Source organism: Excalfactoria chinensis, chromosome Z (assembly GCF_039878825.1).
Source record: "Excalfactoria chinensis isolate bCotChi1 chromosome Z, bCotChi1.hap2, whole genome shotgun sequence".
Lineage (NCBI taxonomy): Eukaryota > Metazoa > Chordata > Aves > Galliformes > Phasianidae > Excalfactoria > Excalfactoria chinensis.
In genome coordinates this window covers 16,602,356-16,615,168 of record NC_092857.1, presented here as the reverse complement: position 1 = coordinate 16,615,168, position 12,813 = coordinate 16,602,356, and the positions used below count along the sequence as shown (strand labels likewise).

The window sequence follows — 12,813 nt, the reverse complement described above, 5'->3', positions numbered from 1 at the left end:
ATATCCAGAATAGGATCATGGGCATCAGTAATCTAGGGGAATTCAATTTAAAAATTATTTTTTCAGCTGACACACAGTGTTAATTGTCTTCCATAACCATGCCATAAAGTCAAAGCTCTTTTTTGTGCATATTGCTGCTAAGGCACTTGACACATAGATGGGGATTTCTGGAGTCTTTTTGTTCTGTTTTCTGTGCTGCTGGAAAGATGAGTCAATTTACCAGCTGAGTCCTGACATGTATTCAGCGGAGAGAGGTTGTTGTGGGTAGGAGACTTACCTACCATGGTCTGTCTTATTATCTACTGAAGAGAACAAAGACAAGTTGTACCAAAAGCTACTGCCAATATTGCAAGCAGAGCCCTTGTAAGCCACATGGCTGGGCTGGCATCCACTGTCTGAAGCATTTTATACTTATAAGGATTGCAGTTATCTCTTTTTGCAAAATGCTCTACCACCTACTTTTCATTAGAAAAATTGTATAGATGGAGATATTCCAAGTGACAGGGACAAAAGGAGGCAGTTAACAAATAAATAAATAAATAAATAGGAAAATTAAAGAACCGCCTGTGAAGAATTTTGCATTTTATAATCAATCTTTTCCATTTAAAATGCCATCATAAATATGCACTTACAGTGACAAAGACAACGTCTAAAGAAGGAAAAGCTTTTGTTCTCTGATATTATGTAGAGTATATAGGAGGGAAGAGCAGAAGAATAGTTTCTCTTGATGCCATAACTTGCAGACAGGGTTTCTTTTCCAAATGTCCATATCAGTCTTGCAAACATAATTATGCTTTGTACTTTTGTTTTGCTGCCAGATAACCCTGTTTATGAAATAAACATATTCCTTTACAAAAAAGAAAACAACTTCACCCTTATCAAGGCCATTATGATACATATATAAAAAGCTGTTAGTTCTCCAAGTAAGCATCACAATAAAACCAATGTAACTTGAATTGCCAATGGGAGCAGCTGACTTGAGTATCTGCTGTGTATTTATTTGTGCAGAGGATTCAGTATGTATAAAAGACATTTACTGATTTTGAGACACACAGTGATTATCTTGGAGAGGTATTAAAGTGTAACTAAAAAATAAAACATGGGAAAAGAAGAGCCAAGACTGTGTATGTTAGACACAGATCATCTATAGCATTTATTTCTTCATGCATTAGCCAAGCATACATTAGTTTTATACAAAGGAGCCAGTGGAGTGATACAGTGCCTATCAGCTGCCATGGACTTTTGACCAGAATCTTGTTCCATTCCAGGCTGAAGACTGCACTGTTACATGGCAGTTTTGACTGGTAAACACTGCACTAGCTCTTTTTGCACAGAAACCATCTAGCTAGTAACACAGTGGTCTTCACAGTGACCTTGGAGCACCATAGGAAACTTCTGTAACTTTTTCTGAAGGTTTATCTTGCACAACCCATACATATGTAGTGCCAGCTACAAAGTCATCAGGGCAATTTACATCATTTCATGTTTACTGTTTCTTAAGATGTTGTTCTAGGTCCACTCTCTGTCTTCCCACATCTCTGCATGCCAACAGAGCATATGTTTGTTCTGCAGTGAGCCATGTTGCAATGGAATGTCCAGCAAACAGTGATTTGCCAAGACAGCTTGAGACTCCTTAGAAGATTCACTTCAGATTTAGGAGTAGCAAAAACTAAAATGTTGAGGGACTCAGACATCACAAAATATAATCAAGACAGGAGAAGGATGTGACTTAGCAGTTGATTTCCTACTTTTTTTATGATATTCAATGTGGCATTTATAAAGTGAAATACCCTATATCACTTGATACATTGTGTTTTCTTTTAGTACTACATCAGAGTTAGTTGTAATCATAGTAAAGAAGCACAATTAGGCATTTTCATTTCCCAGCATCTATTTTTCTTGATAAAAAGAAATTGTCATAAAGCATTGTTTAATAAGAATCTGTATCCATTTATATCAGTTCTGCTATATTTCACCTGCAGCAAAACCCTCTAAAAGCCCATCTTTACTGCTGATAGACTACAACTAGCCTGACTTTCCAACCAGGAGCTGAACACTATTTGCATAGGACTGCTTGCATTGGAAGAGACTTCAAAGATGGTCTAGATTCAGTCCCCTGCTGCAGGCAGGACTGCCCCCTGCCAGCTCAGGCTGCCCAGGGCCCCATCCAGCCTGGCCTTGAGCACACCCAGGGATGGGGCACCCACAGCTTCTCTACACAGCCTGTGCCAGCACCTCATCACAGTATGAGTAAAAAAATTCCTCCTAACACCTGATGTAAACCTACTCTCCTTTAGAGTACAGTCCCTTTATTCAATCTCTATCTGCTTGTGTAAAAAAACTATTTTCCAAATATTCTTATGTAGATCTGGCTACTGGAATGTGGCTATTTGAACACCAGTTACTGTATTATGCAAGAGTGAGGGAAAAGCTTTTTTTTCCAGAAACCAGAGATCTTCTGTGTATCTTATGGCTTACAATTATTTTCACATAATAATGGACTGTCTTTTTCTTCCACAGGTAAAAATTTTCAGAAGATACCTGTAGACCAACCCAAAATTAAAGAACTCACTCCTGTAAGGAACAGCCTGGCTCCCTTACCCAACCGCTGTGCTCACAGATGTAAGTACAGGCAAACCTTCACTACAGTATCATGCTGCTTGTCTCCATAACTGGCACCTCTGCATTTGAGGGAGTTCACATGTTCCCCTTCTTTACAGCAACAGAATGTGTGGTCTTGAAGGTGCTACCTCGATGCTCCCTACTCCAGCCCCCCTGCTCACAGCAGTGTTACCTACAATAGATTGCTCTGGACCACAGAGTTAGGTATTTATTATCTCAGTCTCTCTGGGCAACCTTCTCAAGTGTTTGACCACCGTCAGAGTAAAAGCTGTTTCTTCTGTTTAAATAGAATTTCCTGTATTTAAATTTGAGCTCCCTGAGTCTTTTCCTGTCATGGATCTCACTTAGTCTCGATCCCTCTTCCTTGCCTCCTCCTGCCAGGCATTTTCATATATTGATAAGATTCCTCTGAGCTGCCTTCTCTTCTCAAAGATAAAAAGTCACACTATCAGATTGTCCTCTGATATCAGGTGCCCCAGTCCCTTAATCACCCTGTTCCCCTTCACTGGACTTGATCTAGTTTGTCCATGTCCCTGTGGTGGCAAAAGCCCCAGTACTGAGCTCTGTAATTCAGCTGTGGATGCCCCACCTCCCTCAACCCGCAGGCTACACTTCCTGGCACAGCCTGGGTTGTTGTTGGCTGTCTTTGCCAGAATGGCACATTGCTGGCTCTTGCTCAGCTAGCTGTCTATCTGGACACCATGTTCCTTTCTGACAAGCTACTTTCCACACAGCTGATCCCCACCCAGCATGTACTGCATGCAGGGTGCCATTCCTTTCCAGGGGCAGGATTTTGCATTTCACTTTGTTGAGAGTCACAAGTCCCTTGTCAGCCCATATCTCCAGCCCATCTAGGCTCTCTGAATGACAGCTCTTCCACCTGCTGTATCAGCCATTCTTCAGGGCTTTTTATTGCCTGCAAGCATACTGAGGATGCACTCTGTGTCATCATCCAAGTCATTAATAAACATGTTTAGCGGTATTGGCCCCCATATCAGCACCAGGGCTGTTTCACTATTGACTGGCCCACTTCCAGATGGACTTTGTGCTGCTGATCACAGCCCTTTTCTCCTCCATATTTCATAGAGTTCATCTAGCAGAAGTGATCTGTATCAACAGAGAGGAGAGCTTGGTGCTACATTTGCTTTCCAGAGCAGAGGAGACTGGAATTCTCACAGACATGGGATTTTTCACTATCAGAAAAGATTGCATTTGCCTGTCAGTCTATGGTAGCATTTAACAGGAGCAGGACACGATGTAACAAGGTGACCTGCAATATATAGTCACTAGAGATGGATGATAACACCCTAATAAATACACACCATAGGAAGGTTAGGCATGTGAGATGGAAGTCAAAATAAGGAATGACTCTTCTACAGACAGCGTGAAAAATGTCATGATGGACACTGATTCTTGAGTCCTTTTGCTAGTGAAAATCTGAGAGAAGAGGATTAGATCAAGACCATTGAGTTTCCAAAATAGAAGCTCCTTCTTAACTTCCAAGACAGATCCCACTCTGTCCTAAGCACTCGACTAGTTCTTATTTGAGGCTGGGAATCATTCAGTTCCCTCATTCTAACAACAGTAGTTTCAGGGAAGCTTCTATATCACTGGAGAGAGGGGGGAAAAAAGAAAGAGGAGAAAGAAAAAAAAAAGAAAAAAAAAAAAAAAAAAAAAAGAGTAGAGAGAGCAGCAGCCTTTTTTCCTTTGCAGTGTCAGCCAGCTTCTCATTCCTAACTCAGTTATAAGCCAGGTCCTACCCAAAGGCAAAGGAAAGCCTCACCCTGCTCCCACAGCCCAGGCACGGTGTCAAAACTCAGTGAGTGTCTCAGTCCAGATCTAGCCAGGGACTGGTATGTCCTTTGCATGCAAAAACTACTTCATGTCCTCACTTTCTTGTGTTCAACTATCCAAATCCCCCACTGTGTTTTGAATAAGGATTTGTAGTTTACTATTTGTCATTCTGCAGATTAGCCAGATCCTAAAGTATTTTGCCTTCAGGGCTAAATATAAAATCCTTCCCTCTCATGATCAGAGCTTATGAAGCAATAACTGCACTGTGACAACATTACTAAAAATGAAACAGCAGAGGTAACTTTTTAGAGAACATCAGATTGTGTACAGGAAATACAGAATCCTCCTGTGCTACTGAGCAAAATGGGTAAATGCAAAATGCTGTGGAATACTGAGGTGGTATTCTCTGCCTCCTTGGGAGAAGGAAAATCTTCCAGCTGCTTTGGAAACCTAGGCTCCAAGTTTTCCTTCTGTTTTTAAGCTTTTCATTGGCATTCTTTGTCTTCTACTCAAAATATCATTGTTAGCAAAATTCTAAAAAACAAAAATATTTTTTTAATCACTGGTATTTTTGCAGAAATTCACACAAGAAACCAAGATTTTAGTTAAGATTTTATTCTCATGCCAGAAAACACACTCTGCAAATTAGGTATGCTTATTAGAGTTAATAACTGTCACATTATGAACTAACAAACTACATTTATACAAGTGGCACTATTGCCCAAAGAGTGGTTCAAGATAATAAAAGAAAAGAAAAGTTATTTAAGTTATACCTGGATTTGTGCAAAGCATTTGACATTGTCCCACATAACATCCAAATTGGAGAAAAATGGATTTGATGGATGGACCACTTTCTGGGTAAGGAATTGGATAGATGGTTGCATGCAGTGAGTTGTGGTCAATGGCTCAGTGTCCAAGTGGAGATGGGTGATGAGTTGTGTTCCTAAGGGATCAGTGTTGGGACCGATGTTATTTAACATCTTTGCAGACAACTTGGACAGTGGGGTTGGGTACAACCTCAGCAAGTTTGCAGATGGCATCAAGTTGAATGGTGCTGTCAACAAACTAGAGGGAAGGAATGCCATCCAGAGGGACCTCGACAGGCTTGAGGGGTGTGCCCATGCCAACCTTACAAAGTTCAACAAGGCCAGCTGCAAGGATCCACATCTGAGTTGGGGCAATCTGAAGCACTGATACAAGTTGGGCAGAGAATGGCTTGAGAGAAGCTCTGAGGAGAAGGATTTGGGAGTGGTGATTGATAAAAAATCAACATGAGCCAGAAATGTATGTGTGCATCCCAGAAGGCCAATCGCATCCTGGGTTGCATCAGGAGAAACATGACCAGCAGGTTGAGGGAGGTGATTTTGCCCCTCTACTCTGCTCTCATGAGACACCATCTGGAGTACAGCATCCAGTTTTGTAGCCCCCAACATAAGAAGGACATTGAGTTGCTGGAGCAGGTCCAGAGGAAGGTCATGAAGATGATCAGCTGAGAGATCTGGGGTTCCTCAGCCTGCAGAATAGAGGGCTCCAAGAAGACCATATAATGGCTTTCCAGTATCTAAAGGGGACCTACAGAAAAGCTGGGGAGGGACTTTATATAAGGGCTTGTAGTGACAGGATGAGAGGAAATGGCTTTAAACAGGAAGAGGGTATATTTAGACTAGATATTAGGAAGAAATTCTTTGCTGAGAGGGTGGTAAGACACTGAAACAGGTTGTCCAGTGAGGTTGTGAATGCCCCTTCCCTGGAAGCATTCAAAGCCAGGCTGGGTGGAGCTTTAACCAACCTGACATAGAGTGAAGCGTCCCTGCATATAGCAGGGGAGTTAAAACTAGGTGACCTTAAAGATTGTTTTCAACCTAAACCATTCTACTATTTCATGGTTCTATGATTTTATTTTCAAATACATTTTCTTTTTTGTTAACATAAATGACCCATTTGATCCTGGGGCTTTCCAAATATCTATTTCAAAGCCAGAATTTCAGCCACCCTCCATCCAGCCCTAAAAGTACTACTGTTCCCATCACATTACTCAGGCAAATGGCTCCAGCAATGAAGTCTGAGTATAAACATTTGTGTTTTTCTGCTAGTTTCATTACAGTAGATGTGTGCTAAAAGCATGCAACAAAACCAAGGGAGGGGGTGGGGGAGGTGGGAAGCAACCAGGGAACTGGAAAGATAAAATAAGCAAAACATAGAAAGAGAACTGAAACTTGCCAGAAATAAATAAAAGAAAAAGGAAAAAAAGAAAAGGAAGAAAAAACCAACAACAGCAAAAAAAATCCCCAAAAAATGAAGAACAATGAAAAAAATGAGATGTTTTCACCTCCAAGTAAATATATCTTAAAATTCAAGTTAGTAGGACAATAGTAGCGATGGACTTCAGTGACTTTAATCCATAAGCTCCCATGCTGCAGATGATCCCAGAGCTGAAGAGTTACTTTAAATGTCTTTATGAGTAGCCTTGTCATGAATTGACATCTCCTTTACACTGCACACAAACACCCTTCCTACCTCATCAGACAGCTCTCCCAAAGACTGCTGGACAACGCACTTAACAGCAGTTACACACTGCTAACACCATGCTAGAAGCATTTTCCAAGTAAATATGGAACTTCAAGAAATCTCTCTGTTGCTCTCACTTCTTCATGTGGCGAGAAAGGCCTGAAACCACTGTGAGGTTATTACTTGTTGAAAAAAAAAAAAAAAAAAAAAAAAAAAAAAAGGAAAGAACTATTTCTGCAGGTCATTTAACGATGTTATCTGGGGATGAATAGCTGCTTTTACTTTTATTTAACATGATTTGAAATTTCCTCTTTTCCAAGTTAGCAGCAAAGCATTGCACGAAGCATCTTTCTCTCTGCAGGAGGTCACCATGTTTCGCTGTTTGTAAAGGGAAAGAGTCTAAGATCACCCCCTCTCCTGGACAGCTCATAATCCTTCAGCAGTGCCTTCCTGACAGCCCCCATTTTCTAGACTCTGCAGTTTATAACAACTGCTCCAGAGTCTCTACTGAGTGAAAAAGACTTTCTGCATTAGTAGCTCTTTTAGCATCACTCCTTCCTGGGTAACTGACTCTGCCTTCTGAACACAAATAATCACCAGTGCTTTTGCTGTGTATTATTTCAGGAAGCGTGGTGACTTGACTGAATGGTTCTGTATCTCAGGGACTCCCGTATTGGGTTCCGTAGCCCATGTTTCACTACAAATAATAATACTTCTCGTGACATGTATTATTTCAAAATCTTCAGGGACCTAGTCCTGAATTTCTGATAGCATGTCCTAAGCCAAAGGTCCTGAGTGTAGTATGTGGAACTAAGTAGGCAGTATGGATGCTGTTTTTCTCTTCACTGAAGGAATATGGGTTTGTGATGGCTACCTAGTGCATGGAGGTAAAATTAAGATAAAGCTTTCACCCTGCTTCACCCTAACTTTAAGAGCTTATCTAGTACATAAAGCTTTCTGGAGATTTTTCACACAGACATAAACACTGAATGCATTAACATAAGGAAACAATTCGTCTCACTATGCATTTGGCTTTCATGTCAAAATTTCAATGAACACAAGGTATTCCACCATGTGTTGCACAGCATATGATCTTGTATCTTGTGTTTACCCCTGACTCACACACATGCAGTATAAACTAAAGCAAAGTATTAATTGTGCTTTTTTTTCTCTCTCTCTCTTAAGAAAGGGGAACTAAGCCATTTTCTGAGCTTCTGAGCATAAATGAACCTTGAATATGATCAGTGAATTAAATTAAATTGCTGAGAGCCAGGCAAGTCTCAGACAGTGTTGCCTGCCAGGCAATCACAATTTGCATTGTACTAAAAATAGTTTGAAATGGGAAAGCATCTTCCAAATTACTAAATTCTGTGAAGATCCTGCTTTGCCACAAATAAATACCTGGTGAGTCTTGATAAATAAGTAATAGATGTTGACATGATCATGTGGCACATAGCACAAGGGAGACAGTAAGAACTTTAGTCTCTTTTACAATGTACAAGGAACACTCCAAAAGTAATTCCTATCTTATTATGCTGGTCCACGATATCAGAGGAAGATACTGGGGGTGCGGCAGTAGAGGTGGAACCTTCCCACCAATTTTCCATTCTATTTTGTTGCTGAGTGACAGATGGCAGCAGAGGGGAAGTCTGAAAAATGGAATCTGACATGGAAGTGCCACTGAATTCCTCTATGAGGAAAATATGGCAGCCGCTGACATTCACTGACATTTGCTGAACATTTATGGAGTCCAAACAGTGGATGTGAGCATACTGAGCTGGAGGGTGGTGCATTTCAGCAGTGACAATAGCAGTGTGAAAGACAAGCCACATTCCTGACAGCATCTCGATCAGCTCATCCACACAAAGCAGCAGATTGCAACTAGGGAACTGTATGTATAGCTGAATATCTGCTTCAGTGCACTGGAAACGATGGTGGCAATGCTAGAATATCACAAAGTTTGCATGTGGTGAGTCAGACCAGTGCTCACAGGAGTGCAAGTTTTTCAGTATGTATTGAACATAGACAAGGCTGAAAGTGACAGTTTCCTAGATCACATCATTACCAGCGATGAGATGTGGTGCCAACACTATGAGCTGGACTGAAGGTAGCAGTCCAAGGAGTGAGAAGGTGTGAATACCCCATTGGAAAGGAAGACACAGCCCTCAGCAGCTAAAGATTTGTGCACTGCCTTTTGGGCTAGGAAAGAGCTGGTCCTTCTGGATTTCCTGGAAAACTCAGACAAACATCAACTCCGATTACTACATCATGATGCTGGCTGAGATGAAGGCTTGAACTTTCAGAGTCAGGACAAAGAAGGCTTTTCTCTTGCAGGACAAGAATGCCAGGCCCCATACTAGCATGAAGACAGTGGATCACATTTCCAGTATTGGCCTACCACACCCACTGTGTGGTCCCTATTTTGTGCCTTCTGAGCTCCACCTTTTCAGGACAATGAAAAAATGGCTGCATGTGCAGCATTGTCCTAGCAACGATGAGAGTGCAGCAGTTGTGAAGCAGTTGGCCACCTCCACTGGTGTAGATTTTTACAAAGACTCCACACAGGCTCCTTTTCACCTCAGGCGAAAAAGCGTAGCTTATGGTTATTACTGCATTGAAAGGGAGTGTTTTGAAGCTAGAAACTTACTCTGTCAAATAGTGTTATTGTGCTCTTTGTTGTAGTTCTTATGGAAATAAATAGGAGGCATTACTTTCTGGGTGACCTAGATGCACAGTGAAAAAATTCATAGATGCAAAATTTTTCCAGTGCCCACTGAAGAAATGTCTATAATGAGGTAAATTTCTGATTTCTTAACTATATACTTGATAAATCTACAGGCACATAAGTGCTTGTATGACAGTACATTTGTGCTTCCTCTTTACTAAGGCGTGGAAGGTTCAGAGTTTCTGTTTGAAATTTTGAAGTGTATTTTTTCACTTGAGCACAGACTGCATCCTGTTAGCTGTGCTACTGCTGCTGACCTAGCCAATTACTTCCACTTTTCCTGTTGGCTTTGCTGGCTTAGGGTTTGGGTTTTTTTGTTTTTCTGTTTTTTGTTTGTTTGTTTGTTTGTCATAAATGTCCTGTCTAAAGTATTTTGTATATTCCTTTGCTGAATTTCATGATCTGAATTTCTTGCCATTTCTCCAATTTATCCAGGCAATTTTACATTATAAACCTGTTTTCCACCTCAAGAGCCTTTTTCATCAGGTCTAATGGATGAATCTTATCCTGAAAACTTGTGACAAAGTTAATGTTCCTTCCTTGTTAAAATTACATGATTTCTTGCTTCTCCTGCATCCACTGTGCCAGTGTCCCAGTGAGTGTTTACAACATTTCTTGATGAACAATGAGAGTTTCACTTCATATGTTCGAAGACGCACTTCTGAGAAACACCTAACATGGAAAGTTTTTAGATACAAAGGTGGTGTTAACTTATCTGTAATGTCTTATGTCCTGTTTTCTTGTCTTTTTAACTGACAGCACACGAGACACTCCATGCATTATTCTGTCTGTAAGTTCGTCAAGTGTATTAAAGGTTTAATTTGCTTGGAGGGAATTTTAAGATTGAAATTAAGTTATGAGGTCAATCTTAACATAGGTGCATTGACTGCAGTAGTTTTGAATACCTGATGGCTAGGAAACATTTGTGACTTATTTCAAAGGATGAAGTCAACAAAAAAGACAGAAACAAAATAACTTCCTGGAAGCTGCTATGACTATTAGGATGAAACGAAAAATAGTTCATCTCAGATATAAACATTAATAGCCTCTTGTATGACTGATGAAGATGGAAGGAAATTGCTGATAGATCAAGGCAGCGATCAGGAAAATACTGATGTGAAGAACAGCAAGGAAGAATCCGTGGCCAAAATAAGGATGGTGTTAACTGCTGTTGGAAACTCCTTACAGGGTCAGAATGAAAAACAAACAAACAAAGAAACAATACATGTTTAAATTAAAGAGTTTAGTCGAAGGTGGAGGAAAATATGTCTATTATTAAGGTCTTGAATTCTCCTTTTAAAAACTTGTGAAATACATTAACAAGTTGCCTGAATGAAGGAGCTGGAGGACTCCAAAATACAACACTGTTACAGTGCTGTAACGTGGAAGCTACACATGCTCTAAATCCACATCTTCTTCCATGGCTCCTGAAATACACAAAACACACAATAGCTGTGGCCCTTGTGTTTCAGTATTGGTCTTAAGCGTGCTGAGGCTATTAGGCTTTTGTGGCCTGTGACATGCAGAGCATGCATTTATTTGGACTTACATTCATGACTGACCTACCTAAAAAACCTATGCAGCATCCCAAGTGCCCATTTCATCCCCCTAGAATTTTTTTTTTTTTTTCTGCAAATTCTCTTGAAAAAAATAAAGCATCCCCCCACAGCATTTTTGTTAATACTAATATATTAGCATAGAACAGTTCTGTTTCAGGCAGAAAGAAAAGATATCTTGTCTCTCTCTCTCACAACAAATCTCCTTCAGACAAACTGTGGATTCCATGTTTATCAAAAGTAGATGTTAGAAATTTTTGGGTCTTACTGATAAGTGAATCTCCTGATACTGGAATTCTTTTCTGCTGCTGAAGAATAGACCTGAAAGGCCTGGGGAATTTATTACTCTATTTTTATCACTCCTTTCAAAAGCAGATCTAGGTATACACAGCACAAGACAAAATAAATACTTTAAAGAAAAAGCAAACCTAGCACTTGTAAAAATGTCCCACTTCTCACCTTCTGTGCTCTCTCTCTCTCTCTCTTTTTTTTTTTTTTTCTTTTATTTATTTATTTATTTTCCTGTAGTTCATCTACCACTTCAGGATGCTCAGAAGTTTAAATACCTGCCTTTAAATTCCTTAAGGACCGGAGCAGTTGTTCTCCCACCAGCGCTATCCTCCAGATCTCAGAAAAGGGGACATTCTCACAGTCATCTGCTACATTCTTTCTTGCCTGATCTGTCAGGAGAACCTCTGAAACCAAACCGTGTCCTACCGGCAATCCCAAGCCAAAAGAAATCCAACCCTGCCAAACAGCTTGAGAAATCCCCCACCAACACAGACACTGAAAATTAATTCATTGCACTGGCCTCAAACACATCAGCTGAAATATATCTCAGAGCTTGTTACAAGATAAGTATACTGTAAAAACTCATTAATTTGCACAAATGATGCTATTGTAAGCTGGAGTGTAAAAGGAAAACAGCAAAGAAAAGAAAAGATAGCACATAACAGAAGCTGCACAGTGTATTTATATAGTCACTTTCATTACAGTTTTCATTTCTGATGGAAACACTAGTTATTTAATGTGCTGTAAATCTATTTTGTGAATGGAATTCTTAAAACATGCAATCTTGTTGCAGCACTGCACTGTTAAGCCCTCCACTGAAAACAGGAAGAAAGAGTAAGATTTTCTGTGTGATTTACATTTCAGAATTAAAGAAACACAAACTGATGGGGATTCTCTACATTTTGTAAAGGTGCTGATTCTGAAGCTATCAAAATTATCTTTTTAAGATTAAAACAATAATCTCAAAATAAAAGAGAAAGTTTTAGCAAACTTTTTTTAGCTCTTTATTTCTGACATATTTTCTGCATTTCACATTTGTGGGTTTTGTGACTTCTGCAAACCAGAAAAGTATAATGAAACACATATCCTTGTGGGACAGACAGGGCTATAGCACATTCTGTTCAAGACTGTACTTTGCACTAACAGATTGAAACATCTTTCTTTTAATATTTAATATTGCTCGGTTATAAAAATGCAGTTGTTCACTGTAGTTTTCTTGAAACAAAGATTGTATGATACTGAATGATTATGCACCATTTTAGTGCTTTGATCCCCCAGACAGGAGGAAATCTAACTAGTCAGCTGTTTAGTTCAAAA

The 12,813-nt window shown here is 39.9% G+C and overlaps 1 protein-coding gene across 4 annotated transcripts in view; it reads left to right on the top strand.

Moving 5' to 3' along the window:
- ANKRD55 (ankyrin repeat domain 55) overlaps positions 1 to 12,483 on the top strand; it is a 49,391-nt gene extending 36,908 nt beyond the window's left edge. For 3 of the 4 annotated variants that reach the window (XM_072359563.1, XM_072359565.1, XM_072359566.1), the window contains 2 exons: positions 2,521 to 2,622; positions 11,734 to 12,483. In XM_072359563.1, the coding sequence (XP_072215664.1) occupies positions 2,521 to 2,622; positions 11,734 to 12,002 (371 nt within the window). In that variant the 3' untranslated portion in view covers positions 12,003 to 12,483. The remainder of the gene's footprint in view (positions 1 to 2,520; positions 2,623 to 11,733) is intronic. The other variant, XM_072359564.1, reaches the window with a different exon arrangement.
- The last annotated feature ends 330 nt before the right edge of the window (positions 12,484 to 12,813 follow it).